Source organism: Ictalurus furcatus, chromosome 25 (genome assembly GCF_023375685.1).
Source record: "Ictalurus furcatus strain D&B chromosome 25, Billie_1.0, whole genome shotgun sequence".
In the NCBI taxonomy this organism is placed as follows: domain Eukaryota; kingdom Metazoa; phylum Chordata; class Actinopteri; order Siluriformes; family Ictaluridae; genus Ictalurus; species Ictalurus furcatus.
This window is the reverse complement of record NC_071279.1, coordinates 4,856,542-4,876,489: the sequence shown is the minus strand read 5'-3', so window position 1 is coordinate 4,876,489 and position 19,948 is coordinate 4,856,542. Positions and strand designations below refer to the sequence as shown.

The 19,948-nt window shown below is 42.4% G+C and overlaps 1 protein-coding gene across 1 annotated transcript; it reads left to right on the top strand.

Moving 5' to 3' along the window:
- Positions 1-39: 39 nt before the first annotated feature.
- cpsf2 (cleavage and polyadenylation specific factor 2) lies at positions 40-14,870 on the top strand. The gene is made up of 15 exons (XM_053614033.1): positions 40-196; positions 797-969; positions 2,314-2,473; positions 2,602-2,707; positions 5,093-5,222; positions 5,309-5,424; positions 8,606-8,793; positions 9,063-9,353; positions 9,978-10,078; positions 10,219-10,422; positions 10,527-10,679; positions 11,322-11,547; positions 12,531-12,842; positions 13,118-13,252; positions 13,769-14,870. The coding sequence occupies exons 2-15, from the start codon at positions 821-823 to the stop codon at positions 13,859-13,861; spliced, it is 2,364 nt and encodes a 787-aa protein (XP_053470008.1). The 5' UTR covers positions 40-196; positions 797-820; the 3' UTR covers positions 13,862-14,870.
- The last annotated feature ends 5,078 nt before the right edge of the window (positions 14,871-19,948 follow it).

Below are 19,948 nucleotides of genomic sequence, written 5' to 3'. Positions count from 1 at the left end.
CGCCACCCTATGTAGTGCACTATATGTTTACTAAGGAGTGGTTTAGGGATTCAGCCACAAAATGGCTGAAACACGAGAAAGTGTGAGCCGTGTGGCTCAAAAATGTGAATAAACAATGATGTTGGTGAAGTTTGTAAACATTTGTCGGGACGTACGTTTATGCGAAATCACTGCGTTAAATCTAGCACGCTGTCCGGTATGCTACTATTAATACGTTTTGTTTAATAGTTATGTTTCAGTTCAGTTAGCTAGTTTGCTAGCTTTGTTAGCTACGCTGGAGTTGGTTTCAAACTGGTTAGCTGGTATGCTAGCGAACAAAATGTAGTGTAGAACAAAATTCTGTCGGTGTGTAAAAACAAAAATATCACGTTTGTAAGATTTTGTCGGTTTGAGCCAATTATTAAAATGTTTCATTTGTGAACTTTGCTTCCATATGACAAAGCAAACTGAGCGTTTGGGCACACTCTGTCACTTACAATGTTAAATTTAAGTTTAGTATACTTTAACTCTCAGTGGTGCTGTAAGAGGTGAATTTCCCTTTGGGATGAATAAAGTTATCTATCGATCTATCTATCTCTCTATCTCTCTATCCATCTATCATAGCCGGCTACAGAACAGGTGCATGCTGTAAGTCTTCACTTCTGTAGTTATTTTTGTCAGAAGAAAATGCAGTTTGTGTGTAGAGATAGTGATAAGGTGCTTGGTGTAAAAGAAAGGGTTAATCATTTTAATTAGTAGACAGATGTGGTGAGATAAGTTGGCCGAGCATGTCTAATTTCTCCCCTCCTTGTTTTAGTTGTGAGAGAGCTCCGTGTCGAGGATGACGTCCATCATCAAGTTGACGGCTGTGTCCGGGGTGCAGGAGGAGTCCGCTCTCTGCTACCTGTTACAGGTGGACGAGTTCCGCTTCCTGCTGGACTGTGGCTGGGACGAGAGCTTCTCCATGGACATCATAGATGCGATGAAAAGGTACTTAAGGAAACCTCCACTATGAAACAGCTCCTGAATCCTAGGTTCGATCTCGGGCTCGGGCTACCGTCTTTGCGAAGTCCTCGTGTCAGTGTAGGTTTCATTTGGGTTTTCTGGTTTCCTCCCACCTCCCAAAAACATACCAATAGGTGAATTGGCTATGCTCAACCACCCTAGGTGTGAGTGAGTGTGTTAAAGTGTGTTTGTGTGTGCACATGAGTCCATTCAGGGTTTATTCCAGTGGATACACTCCACATCCACAGTAACTCTGAGCTGGATAAAGCGGTTACTACAGATCAGTGAATATACAGTATTCTAATATTAGTGATGTGTTTTAGCAATTCTGGTGCCGATGTGTTTGGTGCTTTATTTCCGTTGTTCGTTTAATGTGAGAAAATCTTCAGTGATCTCAAACACAAAGGAATAGCAGTCCCCAGCTGAGAAAAAAAAGGTCCCCAGGACGTCCCCTAAATGGCCTCTACCAACGTCCCCCAAACGTCCATGTGTAGGGTCCCCATGACATCCTACGGACGTTGAAGGGGACGTTCACAGGACGTCCAGCGTCCTACTGCATTCAGTAGTGTTATGATTCCGACGTCCTCGGAACATCCGCCAGCGAACGTTATAAACCAGACCAAATGCGGACCTAAGTGGACATTCGCGACGTCTGGGGGACATCTCCTGTTTGCTGGAGTCAGGTTTCGCGGTCAGCCCTTAAAAACAAAAGAGCAAGCGGTCATACTACACTGTTCGGTCCATTGACTTTTCATTCATACGCATGCGAATGCTGGAGAAAGGAAACGCAAGCTTTACGTAAAGACGTTTCGCCACGTTCCAAAGTGAGAGTTTGGCGACCGATAGAAGATCGACACGTCACAGCGTGACGTCTCTTCAGAAAATCAAGTACCGATTATAGCGACGTCGCACCATCCCATTTTATATGGCGCAGCTTTAAAAGAATATAAAATCAACGTTAAAAGAGAAGTCGTCTGGATTGCAGTGTCGTAAAAGAACAGATGGTATGTTTTAGCGTTGGCGTGCAATGTCATTTCGGGTTGCTGCAGCGGTCTCCGAAGAAATTTCGCATGCTGAAAGTCTAGTGTGACCGCCACTAAATGGTCTAAAGTGCTGCTGCATCACCCTCTTCAGGTAAAGATCAAGCAACGGCTTACTAACAGGTAGTCGAATGGCATTGTGGGTAATGTAGGAAACCGTTAAGCAAAGTTAATATAGATCAACGCGAATGAACGAAATACGTTTTCTGTTCTCAGAACATTAAGTACAGGGGAACGCAGTCTTTTTTTGCCCTGTTTATATTTTACTCTGATTCTATGGCTGTTTCAGGTATGTCCATCAGGTCGATGCGGTGCTTCTGTCCCATCCAGATCCACTTCATCTCGGCGCTTTGCCTTATGCTGTTGGCAAACTGGGTCTCAACTGTGCCATCTATGCCACTATCCCAGTGTATAAGATGGGTCAGATGTTCATGTACGACCTCTATCAGGTATGAACGTGGAGTCATGTGTGAGAAGGGTTTGGGCAGAAAATGCTCATTAAAATAATGCCGTGGTGAATTATACAATCTAATGCAAACACACAGAGAGTATTGTTTCTGATGCCTGTTTCTCACAGTCTCGTCACAACACTGAGAACTTCGCCTTGTTCACTCTGGATGATGTGGACTCGGCTTTCGACAAGATCCAGCAGTTGAAATACTCTCAGATTGTGAATCTGAAAGGTAAAATTTAGGGCACGTGCTAATACAGTCCATGCAGTTTATAATAAATGTGTCTTAAAACGGCTAACTGACATCAAAATACACTAGAACAAGCAAAAACCATCAAAAATATGTGCAACAAAGTACCCTTATCCCATCTGTGAAACATGGTGGTGGTAGTATCGTGGTTCGGCCCTGTTTTGTAGCATCTGGGCCAGGACGACTTGCCATCATTGATGGAACAATGCTGAAGTATGCCAGCGAATTCTAATGGAAAATGTCAGGACATCTGTCCATGAACTGAATCTCAAGAGAAAATGGGTCATGCAGCAAGACAGCGACCCTAAACACACAAGTCGTTCTACCAAAGAACGGTTAAAGAAATATATTGGATAATTTTCCTCAATAAATAAATGAGCAAGTGTCATATTTTTGTATATATATTTGTTTTAATTGGGTTCTTTTTATCTACTTTTAGGAATCTGACAATGTTTTAGGTCATATTTATGCAGAAATATAGGAAATTCTGAAGGGTTCATAAACTTTCAGGCACCACCGTATGCTTCCCGGACCCACTCTGAGAACCATGGCTCACAACCCACTAACATAGAGTGCATCCGGAAAGTATTCCATATATTTTTCCACATTTTGTTATGTTACAGCCTTATTCCAAAATGGATTCAATTAATTATTTTCCTCAAAATTCTACAAGCAATTCCCCATAATGACAACGTGAAAGAAGTTTGTTTGAAATCTTTGCAAATTTATTACAAAAAAAAAGAAAAAAGCACATGCACATAAGTATTCACAGCCTTTGCCATGACACTCAAAATTGATCTCAGGTGCATCCTGTTTCCACTGATCATCCATGAGATGTTTCTACAACTTGATTGGAGTCCACCTGTGGTAAATTCAGTTGATTGGACATAATTTGGAAAGGCACACACCTGTCTATATAAGGTCCCACGGTTAACAATGCATGTCAGAGCACAAACCAAGCCATGAAGTCCAAGAAATTGTCTGTAGACCTCCGAGACAGGATTGTATCGAGGCACAGATCTGGGGAAGGGTACAGAAACATTTCTGCAGCATTGAAGGTCCCAATGAGCACAGTGGCCTCCATCATCCATAAATGGAAGAAGTTTGGAACCAGCGGGACTCTTCCTAGAGCTGGCCGCCCGGCCAAACTGAGAGATCGGGGGAGAAGGGCCTTAGTCAGGGAGGTGACCAAAAACCCGATGTTCACTCTGACAGAGCGAGCGTGTCTCTGTGGAGAGAGGAGAACCTTCCAGAAGAACAACCATCTCTGCAGCACTTCACCAATCAGACCTGTATGGTAGAGTGGCCAGATGGAAGTCACTCCTCAGTAAAAGGCACATGACAGCCCACCTGAAGGACTCTCAGACCATGAGAAACAAAATTCTCTGGTCTGATGAAACAAAGATTAAACTCTTTGGCCTGAATGGCAAGCGTCATGTCCGGAGGAAACCAGGCACCAGTCATCACCTGGCCAATACCATCCCTATAGTGAAGCATGGTGGTGGCAGCATCATGCTGTGGGGATGTTTTTCAGTGGCAGGAACTGGGAGACTAGTCAGGATCGAGGGAAAGATGAATGCAGCAATGTACAGAGACATCCTTGATGAAAACCTGCTCCAGAGCGCTCTGGACCTCAGACTGGGGCGAAAGTTCATCTTCCAACAGGACAACGACCCTAAGCACACAGCCAAGATAACAAAGGAGTGTCTACAGGACAACTCTGTGAATGTCCTTGAGTGGCCCAGCCAGAGCCCAGACTTGAACCTGATTGAACATCTCTGGAGAGATCTGAAAATGGCTGTGCACCGACGCTCCCCATCCAACCTGATGGAGCTTGAGAGGTCCTGCAAAGAAGAATGGGGGAAACTGCCAAAAAATAGGTGTGCCAAGCTTGTAGCATCATACTCAGAAAGACTTGAGGCTGTAATTGGTGCCAAAGGTGCTTCAACAAAGTATTGAGCAAAGGCTGTGAATACTTATGTACATGTGCTTTTTTTGATTTTTATTTTTTTTAAAAATTGCAAAGATTTCAAACAAACTTCTTTCACGTTGTCATTATGGGGTATTGTTTGAAGAATTTTGAGGAAAATATTGAATTTAATCCATTTTGGAGTAAGGCTGTAACATAACAAAATGTGGAAAAAGTGAAGCGCTGTGAATACTTTCCAGATGCACTGTAGATCTGTTTATTCTGCAAATGTATACTGTAAATTGTTGATGGAACTACAGGGTCCTCACTGTCAAAATGGAAATTGCTACTTAGTCCACTGTCTGAAGTTGAATAGGAAACAGTCGACATGTTTCTCAGTCAAAAGTCATGAAGAAGCAGTATGATTACGCCTCTTATATTTCTTTTCTTTCTTACAGGTAAAGGACACGGTTTGTCCATCACTCCTCTCCCTGCGGGTCACATGCTCGGTGGGACCATTTGGAAAATCGTAAAGGATGGAGAAGAGGAGATTATTTATGCGGTGGATTTCAATCACAAGAGAGAAATGTAAGTAGATGTCCTAAAAGCGTAAGAGGTACAGTGTTTTAGAGTTTCAGATTATGAAACGAACCCGTCTTCACTTGATCTTGCAGTCATCTGAACGGTTGTTCCCTTGAGGCGGTCAGTCGTCCCTCCCTGCTCATCACTGACTCCTTCAATGCCACTTACGTTCAGCCTCGCAGGAAACAGCGTGATGAGCAGCTCCTGAGTAAGTCCTCACACTCACTCAGCCTGCTTAAGTTAAAAATGTCAAAATATCTATCCAGATAAATGTAGTCACAGCATTTTTGTAGGTTTTTGGAATAAATGGGCTGTTCAGTGTTTATAGTATACAGAGATCTATATTTTATTATATATACATCGATCAGCCATAACATTAAAACCACTAACCGGTGAAGTGAATAACATTGATTATCTCGGTACCATGGCAACTGTCAAGGGGTGGGATATATTAGGCAACAAGTGAACAGTCAGTTCTCGAAGTTGATGTGTTGGAAGCAGGAAAAATGGGTAAGTGTAGGAACCTGAGTGACTTTGACAAGTGCCAAATTGTGATGGTTAGACGACTGGGTCAGAGCATCTCCACAGTGGCAGGTCTTGTGGGGTGTTCCCACAAGAAAACTCTAGAAGACTTTCACAGAAAACTAACTGACCATTAAAATGCATTGACACTTGAGAATCCTTCCGTAAATGTTAAATAAACCTTTCCATACAGAAAACTTCACCATATCAATGATTAGACATCTTTGTTACATGACATTGTTTTTTTTTCATCCGTTTATTATTTTCATTAGACTAAATGGCGTGTCCATGTGAATGTGTTCCTACTGTTGAATTGATAATGTATCAGAATAAGGACATTATTTTAAAAAAAATCCTGTGATTTGAGTTACTATCAGCACTACTGTCAGAGCTGCTGTCATAAAAGGTTAAGTAATACCTTCTGACCAATCATATTCAAGAATGAAACAATGCTGTGATATGAAAAAGATTTAAATATATACTTCTAAACCAGGGGTGCCCAATACGTCGATCGCAAAGGAAGTGGGGGTAGATCGACATTCAAAAAAAAATAGATGTTAGCGTTGACGTACAGGGCAGCCAGTCTGAGATCTCGTCTTTTCTCTCACCACGCGTGTGCGATCAAACGCGCCAGCGCTAAAGGCTAGCGAGTGAAATCACTGAGTTAACTTTCCAATTTATTCCTACTGAAGAAAGGGTACAAAATGAGTGAGGTAGCGGGATCAAGCAAGAAACCGAAGACTTATCACTTCCATGCGGGATGGGAGGATGATTTTTTTTTCACGATGTCATATTCGAAGTGCATTTGTCTGATCTGCCAAGCTACCATTGCTATTCCGAAAAAGGGAAATGTGGAGCAGCACTTTAGGACTGTTCATAAAAACTACGACACTGACTTCCCTCCGAAAAGTGAGCTGAGAAAGAGGAAGGTGAATGAACTAAAATCACAGTTGTCCAGACAGCAGTCATTTTTCTCACGCCTGACTTCAAATGCTAAGGCAGCCACCGAAGCATCGTTCCGGGTGAGTCACTCCATCATTAAACACAAGAAGTCATTCCAAGACGGAGCGATGATAAAAGAGGCATTCGTACATGCAGCTCACTCGTTGTTTCGGGACTTTAAAAACAAAACCGAAATATTATCTTCAATCAAAGCTCTCCAGCTATCAAGAAGTACAGTTACACGGCGCTGTGAAGTCATGGCCGAGGATTTGACCCAACAGCTTTGGAAAGACATCACAGATTGCGAGAGTTTCTCACTGCAATTGGACGAGTCTACGGACGTAAGTGATACAGCCCATTTGTGTGTTTTTATTCGGATGGTGTTTACAGATATGACTGCAAAAGAAGAGCTGTTAACAATACTGCCCATGAAAGAACACACGCGGGGAGAGGATATTTTTCAGTCTTTTAAAGACTTCATTGACAAAACCCAGCTCCCAGTGTGCAAATTGATATCAGTCACCACGGACGATGCGCTCGCAGTGGTTGGCAGCGCAAATGGATTCATTGCCAAGTGCAGGGAAGATGATGCTTTCCCTGACTTCCTTAACTACCACTGCATAATACACCAACAAGCCTTATGCGCAAAAATGCTAAACATGAAAGAGATCATGGATGTGGCAACAAAGATCGCCTGTTCTATACGTGCTAGATCACTTCAAAGACGGCTGTTCCGTGCGCATCTGGAGAAGGCAGACTGCGACCACTCTGAGCTCCTGCTACACACTGACGTGAGATGGCTTAGTAGGGGTAAATTCCTGTAGAGATTTCGAGAGCTCTGTCCGGAGATAGGGGAGTTTCTTTTTACTGTTAAACATGCAGAATACACCCAACTCAATGATGATCAGTGGCTGCTGGACTTGGCATTTTTAACCAATCTGACCAACATGTTAAATGAGCTTAATTTGGAGAAACCGTGGTCAATATGATCAGCTCAGTTAATGCCTTTAAACGGAAAATGCAGCTTCTGTCCTCAAAGCTACAGTGCCATGATTTTGGGAACTTCCAAAACCTCGCATCAGATCTGGAGACACAGCGGAAGGCTTGTGCGCAATTTAACATTGCACGCTACACGGAGCAGATTGACAGCTGTCGGTCAGAGTTTGACAGACGCTTTCAAGACTTTGCTTTACTGGAGCCAGTCGCTACATTCATGTGCTACCCATTTAGGGACAATGTTGAGGTTGATTCACTCGCATCGAAAATTGCAACGCTGTTTCACCTGAACTCGTCTGAAATGAAGGATGAGATTTTGAAACTACAGACTGACATTCAGCTGAAGTCCAGGGCTCATGGACAGTTTTAGAACTTACTCACAGGGGAAAAGTGCCCAAACATGAGGAAATGTGCAACCTCCTTGACTGCATTATTTGGCTCTACTTATTTATGTGAGTCAGCCTTTTCCCACATGAAGATTATTAAGTCCAAATACCGTTCCACAATGACTGATCATCATTTGGAGGCCTGCTTGAGGCTGGCTACCAGCAGCTACTGTCCGGACTATGCAACCCTGGCTGATTCTATTCAGTGCAAGTCATCAGTGTAAGGTAATGACCCAAAATGTACTGAATTGTAGTGTGCCATAAGGCTCATGCAGTTATGCAAGGTACATGAACATATATTGTGTGTGTATACATATTTGAAGTATACTCAGTATATATATAAATAAATATATGTTTTGCATTTTTAGTGTAGGTAGATCTCTTTGACTGATCATGTTAAAAGTAGCTCGCAAGTCAAAAAAGTGTGGGCACCCCTGTTCTAAACAGTATATCATTTTCAGTTCGTGTTTAATTCAGCTCTTCTCAGGAAGTCTGCTATCTTTTATTGCTCAGCACCACACTCTTATGTTGTCCCCCTTCCAGCAAACATCATGGAAACGCTGCGTAATGACGGCAATGTGCTGATATCAGTGGACACTGCAGGCCGTGTGCTGGAGCTTGCTCAGCTGCTGGATCAGATCTGGAGGACGAAGGACGCGGGATTGGGCGTCTATTCTCTCGCCTTGCTCAACAATGTCAGCTATAACGTGGTGGAGTTCTCAAAGTCTCAGGTAATCGAGGACACGGGTATTGGAATTGTCCCAGGGTAGTAGCTAAGGTGCGTGACTTGGGTTGGTCCACAGGATGGTATACATTGGTAAGAAAATCTGAAGCTTAATACTTTAAGATCTCTATGACCGATTTCCACTATATTTATGTTATTATTCCTCATTGTGAAGGCAGAGGGCCAAATGTAGTGTTGTGCAGTATAGGGCAATGTAATGTAGGGCTGTCTGTAGTGTTGGTAAATTACACCTGTCCTGGGTTTTCTTCCCCCCAGGTAGAGTGGATGAGCGACAAGCTGATGCGATGCTTCGAAGACAAGCGCAACAACCCATTCCAGTTCCGCCATCTGTCTTTGTGCCATAGTTTAGCAGATTTGGCGCGAGTGCCAAGTCCCAAAGTGGTACTGTGTAGCCAGCCTGATCTGGAGTCTGGGTTCTCACGTGAGCTTTTCATCCAGTGGTGCCAGGACTCCAAAAACTCCATCATCCTGACGTATCGCACCACGCCGGGCACATTAGCACGCTACCTTATAGACCATCCCGGAGAGAAGATGATCGATTTAGAGGTTAATAATTTGCCTTACAGTGTAATGCTCATCTTCGAAAACCTCAATTGTCATTAATGTAGGAGTTCCATTACACACAAAATGGCATTTTAGCAGCCCCTACATGTGTGTTCAAATTCGGTGTTCCTCCCTTTTGTGTTGCAGTAGTCTCAGCATCAGATGTTCCATCCAGAGCATCTGATGTCTTTTATGCACTTTTCTGGCCCAAGCTTCAGAATCTTGAAGGTTGCAATCTTATTGGCTCATTACACTTTTGAATGCCGGTTTTCAAAGCGAATACATACTTTTGAGCACCGTGACACAATGAGCGTTTCAGATGAGGAACTTCCTTTTCAGACGCTGTTAACAGTAATGTACCGTCCCTTAAGTGAGACTACCTTAGAAACATTAACAAATGGCCGAACGACCATACGTGCTGCAGTAACACGCTTTCTGTTATAATTATATCCCGATTAATTTTCGCTTATTATTTGACAGCACCTGCTAGAAAGCAAAATCACATTGGATAGTCCAGCACTCTACACTGATTTTTGTCTGCTTAATGTTTGTCTCTTCAGCAAGTTTGAATGCAACAGGCTGTTGAATCGTTTGTTGATTTGCTTCCCTTTTTTGTTTTGGCACCAGATTAGAAAAAGGATCAAGCTGGAAGGCAAGGAGCTGGAGGAGTATCTGGAGAAGGAGAAAATAAAGAAAGAAACTGCAAAAAAACTGGAACAAGCGAAAGAGTGAGTCCCCCAGCTACAAATCAGATTATTAACGGGTTATTAGGCTTTGTGTAAACAGAGCTCTGAGGAGCTGTAATTTAATCAGTTAATTACCAAATCAGATCGTAAACCGTAGGGTAAAGCATATCCTAACTGCTCAGGGTGGACGTGGACTCGAGTGACGAAAGTGATATGGATGATGATCTGGAGCAGCCTGCCGTAGTCAAGACCAAACATCATGATCTGATGATGAAAGGTGAAGGAGGGCGCAAGGGAAGCTTCTTCAAACAGGCCAAGAAGTCATACCCTATGTTCCCCACTCATGAGGAGAGGATTAAGTGGGATGAGTACGGAGAGATCATAAGGTCAGTTGTCTCGTTTGTTACATGAAATTCCTGTTATGTTGATTCTGATATATAGATAGATATGTATGTTTGCTGAATAATGTTCGGCATGTGATCCCTTCCAGACCTGAGGACTTCCTGGTTCCTGAACTGCAGGCCACAGAGGAGGAGAAGAGCAAGCTGGAGTCAGGCCTGGCAAACGGAGATGAACCCATGGAGCAGGACCTTTCTGACGTCCCCACTAAGTGCATATCCATCAAAGAGACTCTAGAAATCAGGTTAGTACGCCTCTCCCTGCCCATCTAATACAATATGCCTCTGGTAGTGCTACAATACAAGAAAGTCAGTTCAAAACTCCCCTATGTTACGGTGTGTGTGTGGGGGGGGTTGTTACATTAAGTGCAGGTGTACACAAACTTTTTCCTCATGAGCCCCAGATACCAGTTTTTGAGAATCTCCCCCCAACCCCACCTCCCCCTCTGAGAGTAGTTGAAATAATAATGGAGATGAACTGTATTACTGAGTTTATTAGTGATGTTTTATAACCATTATTCTGAGTTACGTGAGGATATCCTCTACTGGGATTCAAGTACTCGAATATGTGCTTATTTTCTCTTTCAAGTTTTCAAGCTGTCACAATAGCAACAAAAAAACAAAACATGAATTGTGGCTCTCATGATTACTGGAGCTTGTCTAAGGGTACCTATCTCCATAACGTTCTTTTGCACATATAATAGAAAGCAGTTTTTGTGTATTTTTCAAAATCACAGCTTAAGATGTCTGTAGAAGGTTGGTAACATTTTAGCAACGTTTCACACACAGGTTAGTAACATCGCAATCATTCACATGTTTTCCTAGTGAGGCTGTAAGCTCTCTTTTAAATAGTCATTTCATTAAGATGTCCATGCTTCTATTCCCAGAGCTCGAGTCACTTACATAGACTACGAGGGCCGTTCAGATGGAGAATCCATTAAGAAGATTATAAACCAGATGAAGCCTCGGCAGCTGGTTATCGTTCGCGGACCTCCAGAAGCTAGTCAGGACCTGGCCGAGTCATGCAAGGCCTTCAGTGGGAAAGATATCAAAGTTTATACACCCAAACTGCAGGAGACGGTGGACGCCACAAGCGAAACACACATCTACCAGGTAATCACAGTTAACACGCAAATAAACCTGTTTTGAGAATTTAATGATGGATAAAGAATATAAATAAAGAATGAGTGTGTCTAAACTTTTGACCGGTAGTGTATCTGTATATCAACTCATTTATGCAATTATCAGTGAATCATGTGGCAACAGCACAATGTACACAGTTATGCAGGAAAACAATGTGATCTCGGTGACTTTGACCATGGCATGGTTGTTAGTGCCAGAAGGGATGATTTGAGTATTTGTGAAACTGCTGATCTGGGATTTTCACACACAACCATATCTAGAGTTTACACAGAATGGTGTGGAAAAAACACACCCGGTGAGTGCCAGTTCTGTGGGCAGAAATGCCTTTTTGGTGAGAGAGGGCAGAGAAAGAGATTGCAGGAGGACTACAGTAACTCAAATAATAACTCTTTACAACCGTGGTGAGCAGAAGAGCATCTCCAACACACACAACACAATGAATCTTGAGTTGCATGGACTACAACAGCAGAAGACCACACCCCATCAACCAAGACGAGGAATCTGAGGCGACAGTGGGCACAGACTCACCGAAACCCGGACAGTTGAAGATTGGGGAAGAGCCAGTCGACTGTGCTGATCACGTGTCAGCGTCACCCTCACCAACGATCTCGAACATTTATCAAAATGATGGGATTCTGCTTTTAGTCTTTGTGAGTCTGAGCAGCTAGGGGAGAAAACCAAACCTAGGAAGCGTAGCATACTGTGATTTGGCCGGTTAGGACATGTAAAGTTGAACACTCCTGAGTTTCTCCATTTGTGCCATTGTGTTTAGTTCTCCATGACTAGCATAACAGACTACGAGTTTTGGACTGAAGACTGTCAGTCAAGCATGTTCTGTATAATATTAAAGCATGCCCATGCAGTTCTCAGATCAGGTGCATAAGCAAATTATGTTGATATCTATCTTTCGACCTATCGATGTTTTTTTGCTGAATATTTGTTCTTTCATGTAGGTGAGACTGAAGGACTCTTTAGTCAGCTCTCTGCAGTTCTGCAAGGCCAAAGACACGGAACTGGCTTGGATCGATGGCGTGCTGGACATGCGCGTGGTGAAGGTGGACACCGGTGTACTGCCAGAGGACGGAGACACCAGGGATGACACGGAGGACGGAGAAATCACCATGGACGTGACCCCAGACCTCATGACTGAGCCCAGCACCGTCGCAACGCAGCGGGCCATGAAGACACTGTTCGGAGAGGACGAGAAGGAGATCTCAGAGGAGAGTGATGTCATCCCTACACTGGAACCGTTGCCCCCCACTGAGGTGAGTGAACATGCCAGTGAAGGAGCAGAGGATGTGAACATTCAGGTGATACTGAAATGATGAGTAATGAATATCAGTTACAGCTCTGAGGCATTAATCTGAAAGTGGCAGTTCAGTTTTAGATCGTCATAGGGCCAGACTCAAAATTTGTGAAAGCTGTTCAGAAGCTGATTGCTCTATCAGCGGCCATGTTTAACTCTGTGATCCTGTCTAATACAAGACACAGGATGGATTTATGCATGTCTTTGTGTTTGTGTGTGCACGTGCATTCTCAGACTCCAGGTCACCAGGCTGTGTTCATTAACGAGCCAAGGCTGTCAGACTTTAAGCAGGTTCTGCTGCGTGAGGGGATCCAGGCCGAGTTTGTGGGAGGAGTGCTCGTCTGTAATAACATGGTGGCTGTGCGCAGGGTAAGGCCCCTCCACTTCCTCAATATTTTATGTGATTGATTTTTCATGGTTTTTTTGTGTATTGAATTCACAAGTATCCTTTTGTGATGGTTGTCACCCTTAAGTCGTTTACAATTTTGTTTTACGTTGCATATAAAGTATGTAAGTGCCCTCCTCTAATAACATCTAAAAAGTAAAAGGAGGGGACACAGGAGCTTCCATTAATGAAAAAAGACCTTGCTGATCTGTCTTCCTGTTATCTTTTTCACTCTCATTTTGCTCTTTATCTCATCTCCTTGTCTTGCTTTCTCTCGTTCTTATTCTTTGTCTTTTTTATTCTCTCGTTAATTCTGTTTGTATATCTTTTGGTTTACTGGATCTTTGTGTGTGTGCTTACACTATCTGTTGCTCTTTCTTGCTATCCTGTTCCCTTTCTTTTGCCTTCTTGTGGTGTTTTGTTCTCTCATTTCATCTTTTTCTTTTATTGTCTGTCTTTTCTGTCAATCGTGTCTTACTTCCTTTCTATCTCCCACTCAGACGGAAGCAGGCCGGATCGGACTGGAGGGCTGCATGTGTGAGGATTACTACAGGATTCGGGAGCTGCTGTATCAGCAGTATGCCGTGGTGTAGCGCCGCTCCTTGGCTCTAATCTGCTCTACTGGGACCTACATATCCTAATTCCTTTGTTTTGTTTTTTTTGTAGTTTGTGTTTATTTCTTGTTTACCTACGCTGTGTGGCAGATGCTGTCCCTGAGTCACTCTCAGTATGAGCGTGCTCACTAAGACATTGCAGGTTCTGAGATCGGTCCTGAACTCTGAACATGACGTTGAAAGCATTGAGAAAACATTTGATTATTTGTGTTGTTTTTTTCATCTTTTGTTGTCTAATGATAAACATTTAGTTTTTCTGAAATGAAGAGTTTTATGTCCATATTTATTCTTTCTGCAGAAGCAAGTGAGATGTTAGGGGTTTGTGGGTGTGTTGATTTTGCTCTGTTATATCCACACAGCAGATGGAGCCATTTTGACCCAATGTTACCATTTGACCATAGATCAGTGTGCACTTTAAAACCTCATACGCTCTCACTAGCACTAAGCTGCACAATCAATCAGCTCAGAAGACACCGCAGACCAGTATTATGTGTGTGTTTATTTTTATATATAAACCTGCTTGGAATCCTAGGTTGGAGTGGGTTTCAAACCTGCTCATTCATGCAATTATCAGTGTAAAAAAATATAAATCAGAGTAGCATGTCAATCCTTTAAATGAGTGGGCTATAACAATGTGTGTATAGTGTAAATACACTTTTGGTAGGTTGCCAGGTTAACAGTTAATTTGCTAGCTAGCTCACCCTTTTCTAAATGTCAAAATTCACAGCTTTGTTTCCTTTCAAATAAATTCTAGACACAACTAATATCAACCTGGTTTTATAAAAACCACACAGACAGACCTATGTCCGACTAATTTTGATCAAAGTTAAATGTGATGTCATCATATTGAAAAATAAAGTTGTAAGCAGACAACTAAAAAGTGAAACATTTGGTTGGACAGTACCAACAATATAAGAAAAACAGGAAACGGTTCCACAGTCTTCCATCAAATACTGATTGATTGTGCGTGGTCACAGTGAACTTAGAAGGAACAGTGCCTATGAATTTACTTCCCTGTGTATGTGTTAACTGAACAACTGTTATTTATCCCCAAGGGAGCAGTTTGACAAACTGACCATCAGCAGCAGCACTGGAAAAGACATAAAACTAATGGCACACATTTAGAGCAGCAGTGTCTTGAACTCACAACAGTTTCTGATGAGCCAATGAGAGCCAAGGTACACCAAGCAGCATATATTGCTTATACTGCATAACTGAACAAGTAATCCATCGCCGTCATCTCTAGGAGATTCTCTGCATCTTATTTTCTTTCTTCCTCTCTCAAGATCCTTCTGGCTTTTTGGGTTTTAAGCAGAAGGTGTCAGAAAAGTTACCACAGGGATATCTGGCTTGTGGCGGCAAAGCGTTCATAGTGACGTCGCTTTTTGATCCTCTGATGTCTGCTCTTCCTATCATTGTTGAGCAGAATTCACCAAGCGTTGGATCGTTCACCCAGTAACAACGGAACATGAGCTGGGTTTAGGTTCAATCATTTGGTGCGTGTGCTTAGCTGAGGAGCGACTGGTGTGAAATTACCATCTGTGGGATTATAACTGAACGCCTGTAAGTCAGAATCCCACCTAAACGTAATGATACTGCAGTGTCGTGGATCTTCGGTTGGTCTGGCCTAGCCGGGGAGTCCACCGCGGGGGCCCCCGGTGAGCAGAGCTGTTCGCGAATGGGCTGGCTCTCCGATTGCGTACCGCAAGTTTGTGTCGAACCTGGTGCTAAATGACTCGTAAATGACCTGATTCTCTCTTACTTCCTAGCAGGTAGTGTTGTACGACCCATCAAATGTCTATACATTTTTGCTATACACTGAATATTCTTGTGTTTGAGATCAAAAGATGAATGAGATGATGGATCCGAATTTTAGCATTCATTTCCTGATATTAACATCTAGATGTATTAACTTAGAACATGACAATTGTTTGAACACCAATTTTTTTAAATAATCAAAAATATTGGAGCCTGGGGTTGACAGGTGTTTCTTGTTGCCCAGGTGTGCCCTGTTAGACTGATTTATTTAAACAATTATTAGCTCTGGGTTTTGCCTGTGAAGAATGTATTTTTTTTTGGCAAAAAGGATAAACTAACATGAAGACCAGAGAGCTGTCTATGGGAGAAAAGCAGGAAAATTGATCATGGACATGGATCATAGCCAATACAACAATTTAGACTGTCCTGAAAAAGAAATAATGCGTTTATGTCATGACGAACAGGCCGGCCAACGAAACCAACAGCAGTCAATGACATGGATGGCACTACCGCAAGATGTAAACCACTCCTCGGCAGTAAGAATCAGAAGGCAAGATTGGAATTAGCAAAGAAATATGGAGATGAGCCACAAAATTTCTGGAAGAATTAGCAGCAATGGTTGGCTGACTTCATGTGTGTTGGCGGAAGCACATGTTAGCCTTCACTTTTGTATTCGACTCTTTAATCCAGGGGTTCTTCTTTTCCCCTGTTTCTTTTACCCCATGGGGTTCAGTGTGTGTGATTTCTTTTCCCCTGAGTGAGTGTTCATCAGTGTGTGTGTGCATGGCTGGCTGAGATGAGCTATTTTCTGCTCGCAGGTGTTGTATAATATTCTTTTGCACTTTAGAGACATTATCTTGTAAAGGCTTTTCTATAATCCACAATTTTGCGTAGATATACCACAGTGTCTTTCCGCTTCCTGTGACGGAGACAGAAATCAGTTTGATGCGAGATCCGGGCTTTCATTTTGATAATTGACTGGGACAGGCAGAAACTGTCCATCAGCTAATCCTCTTAACCTTCATAACGCTGGCTGCAGAGCTGAGCTATAATGGATGCAGCAGCTATAGGCTCAAAATGGAGCTACAACTAGGGAAATCATGGATGGTGAGGTCACACCTGTTGACCCAGGTATACCAGATATTATGACAAGCGAGATTAGGATATTATTGTTTACTGACAGCAGCAGATTATTCTCGGTTTGTGGTTGGCTCTGTCTCAAGCCATGTCTCAAATCATGCACAATGCACTATATTCTATACTATGAACTTTACTGTCTAGATCTGTGGTCACCAACCCTCTTCCTTGAGATCTACCGTCCTGCAGGTTTCATCTCCAACCAAAATCTAACACCTGATTTCATTGATCAGTTGTGCCCTGCGATGGACTGGCACCCTGTCCAGTGTGTACCCCGCCTTGTGCCCGATGCTCCCTGGGATTGGCTCCTGGTTCCCCCGCGACCCTGAAGAAGGAATAAGCGGTAGAAGATGGATGGATGGATGGATTTCATTGATCAAGAACTTCTTAAGGCAATGATTAGATGGTCAGGTGACCACTGTATTAGACCATTTTCTGGGCTTCTGACTGAGGTACAAAGGAACAAGGGGAGGCTGTAGCTCTGGCCATGATCACAAGATGCTAAACAGATAGCTCCATATTGTGTTCGTGTAGTCCATCATGCACACAGGCAAGAAGAAGAAAGGAAAAGACTGCTGTATGATGGCAGTATTTATTGCAGAAACTGCAGAATAAGTCCCTATGTGACTTTGTTGGAAGGTCTTGGTATAAGTGAGCACAAGGAGGTGTCCAGGTACCCCTGTTGGTTAGTAGGAATGAAGTAGAACTGCAAATGGTATTAAGCATAACTATCCTCTTTGCTTCTCGTGTATTGCGAATCATAATTTTCCTCATTAGCAGTAGATGAGTGTTTGAGGTCAGAGCTGGATGGAATTGATCCTTGCCTGCTCACCCGAGCTCCTGTTTACTCAGAGCGATTTATTTTCCCTATGAAGCTTGTCAGGTTGTGGTGAAATAAACTCAGAGGAATTCTCTGTCCGCACATAACGTCTGCTTTCTTTAGGAAATAACCTTTGCGGTCTGTCTTGATGAGCCTCGGTGGAAGACAAGAGCGAAAGGTTATTCTTCCTTTATTTTGCCTTTTCCTTCTGACTCTATCTCCACCTCTATCACTCCTTCTCCCCTTCTCAGACAGCGAAATAATGGAGCTATTTTAGTGCTTATTCCCAGTGCCCAATCCCTAGATATCATCAGTCACATGTCTCCATGATGCTATTTCTTTAGATTTTATACCATAAATTATTCTGCAGGTTATTTTAAGATGTTTGAGTTTTATCAGTTTATATTAAAATGCTATACCTTATCAATTAGGTTAGAGAGGGTGCATGGTGGCTTAGTGGTTAGCACAGTCACCTCACACCTCCAGGGTTGGGGGTTCAATTCCTGCCGCATGTTCTCCGTGGTGGTTTCCTCCGGGTACTCCGGTTTACTCCTCCAGTCCAAAGACATGCATGGTAGGCTGATGTCCAAAGTGTCTGTAGTGTGTGAATGTGTGTGTGATTGTGCCCTGCGATGGATTGGCATCCTGTCCAAGGTGTACCCTGCCTTGCCCCATGCTCTCTGGGATAGGCTCCAGACTCCCTGTTGGATAAGCGGTATAGAAAATGGATGGATGGATATTATGAGTATTATAATATACATATGCATGTTGAGAGGTTTAGAGATGTGTTGGGTGTTTCCATTGCATTCTGCATTTGTGATAATTCAGTTCCTATAAGATTAGTTATCTTTTTGTTATTAATATGTTATTAATATCTTATAATGCTGTATATAGATGTATATAAGCCATGGGGAAAAATCCACAGCATCAGTATAAAAATTGACCAATTGCATTACATACTTGTTGTTTAGTATCTTCTCTCTCTCTCTCATTTTGTCCTCCAAACACAGTATACCATGGTGTTCCACACTCAAAGTGGGAATCTTATCTTGCAGACGCTGACACAAGGAGTATATTTATCTTGTCTTGTGTGTTAGATGTATGCATATATTTCATTTTTCAGAATGCAATAATTGCTTGACATTTTGTCATGACGTTTACATTTTAAAAATGATATAATTAGTCTTTTAATAACACTGCTGTCCCCTTGTTTTCAACTTTCATGCAACTACCTTCCAGTGAAGAGACTTATGGTATTGTCCTTGCAGAGAAGGACAGTAATTTGAGCTAAAATAAGAAACCTAAGAAGCTGCCCTTATAAGGCCTTCTGAATGAGAGATGTTGGCTCACAAGTGCAAATTTTTGGGCAGGACCTCACAGTTCAAGGCTCCTTGGTAAAATCCTGAGCTTGGGTTACTGTCTGTGGGGAGTTTTCATGTTCTCCCCATATCCCTATGGGTTTATTCCAGGTTCTCCAGTTTCCTCCCATCTAACAAAAACATTCCATTGGATTGGCTAAGATAAATTGCCCCTAGGTGTGAATGTGTGTATGAGTGTGTGTGAACAGTACCCTTTGACAGTCTAGCAACCCATCCAGGGTATTCCTGGCTCATGCATGGCATAGGCGTCAGGTCCACTGTGACCCTGATCAGGATAAAATTCTTACTGAAAGTGACTGAGTGAGTGAGTACAGCTGTTGCCATTGTGTAGTCCACAATAACCGTATTTTATCCATTTTCATCATGCATTAATTTGCTAAGTATAAAATTTTTTTATTTAGTTTAATTAATGTACAACACATCATGCTCTTTAGCTATTTATAGGAATAACAATGTAATTCCTATTAGCACGTATGTTATAGCAGCTATAAAAGCACAAAGTACTCTGTACTGAAAACTTACCCCTGGAAAACTTTCTAACATATGCTAAATAAAGATAATAAACAGAAAGCTTTACCAAAGCAATGATTATATATTTTTGTTTGTTAAATAACAACCTTTGTAATCTGTTTATTATTAGCATTAGATTATGTAAAGTGTCTGCAGGAAGTAGTGTCAAAGCAGCTGTTATAGAACATTAATCAACACCTTTGAGAATTCAATGGTACTGTGGTACAAGTCTTATTATTAAATGGACTCTGGTAAGGAAATTGTAGTTAGATCAGGTTTCAGTCCAATGAAAGGGTCAATAAATAGATATAGAATGGTATAAACAAATAAACACAAGCAAGGCTGTTCATAAGCAAGGCTGGCACTTTGGCTCTAAAAGTCATGACCCTAATTACATCATGGTTACGGCTTTCTCTATCACACAAATTCATACATTTGTGCAGCGATATGCCAGGCCAGAGG

What these genes read in the sequence shown, in the direction of transcription:
- cpsf2 (XM_053614033.1), top strand. Translation starts at nt 821, where the DNA reads ATGACGTCCATCATCAAGTTGACGGCTGTGTCCGGGGTGCAGGAGGAG. An exon ending in ATCATAGATGCGATGAAAAG is followed by an intron (nt 970 to 2,313) that starts GTACTTAAGGAA and finishes TGGCTGTTTCAG; the next exon opens with GTATGTCCATCAGGTCGATG. An exon ending in TGGAGTTCTCAAAGTCTCAG is followed by an intron (nt 8,794 to 9,062) that starts GTAATCGAGGAC and finishes TCTTCCCCCCAG; the next exon opens with GTAGAGTGGATGAGCGACAA.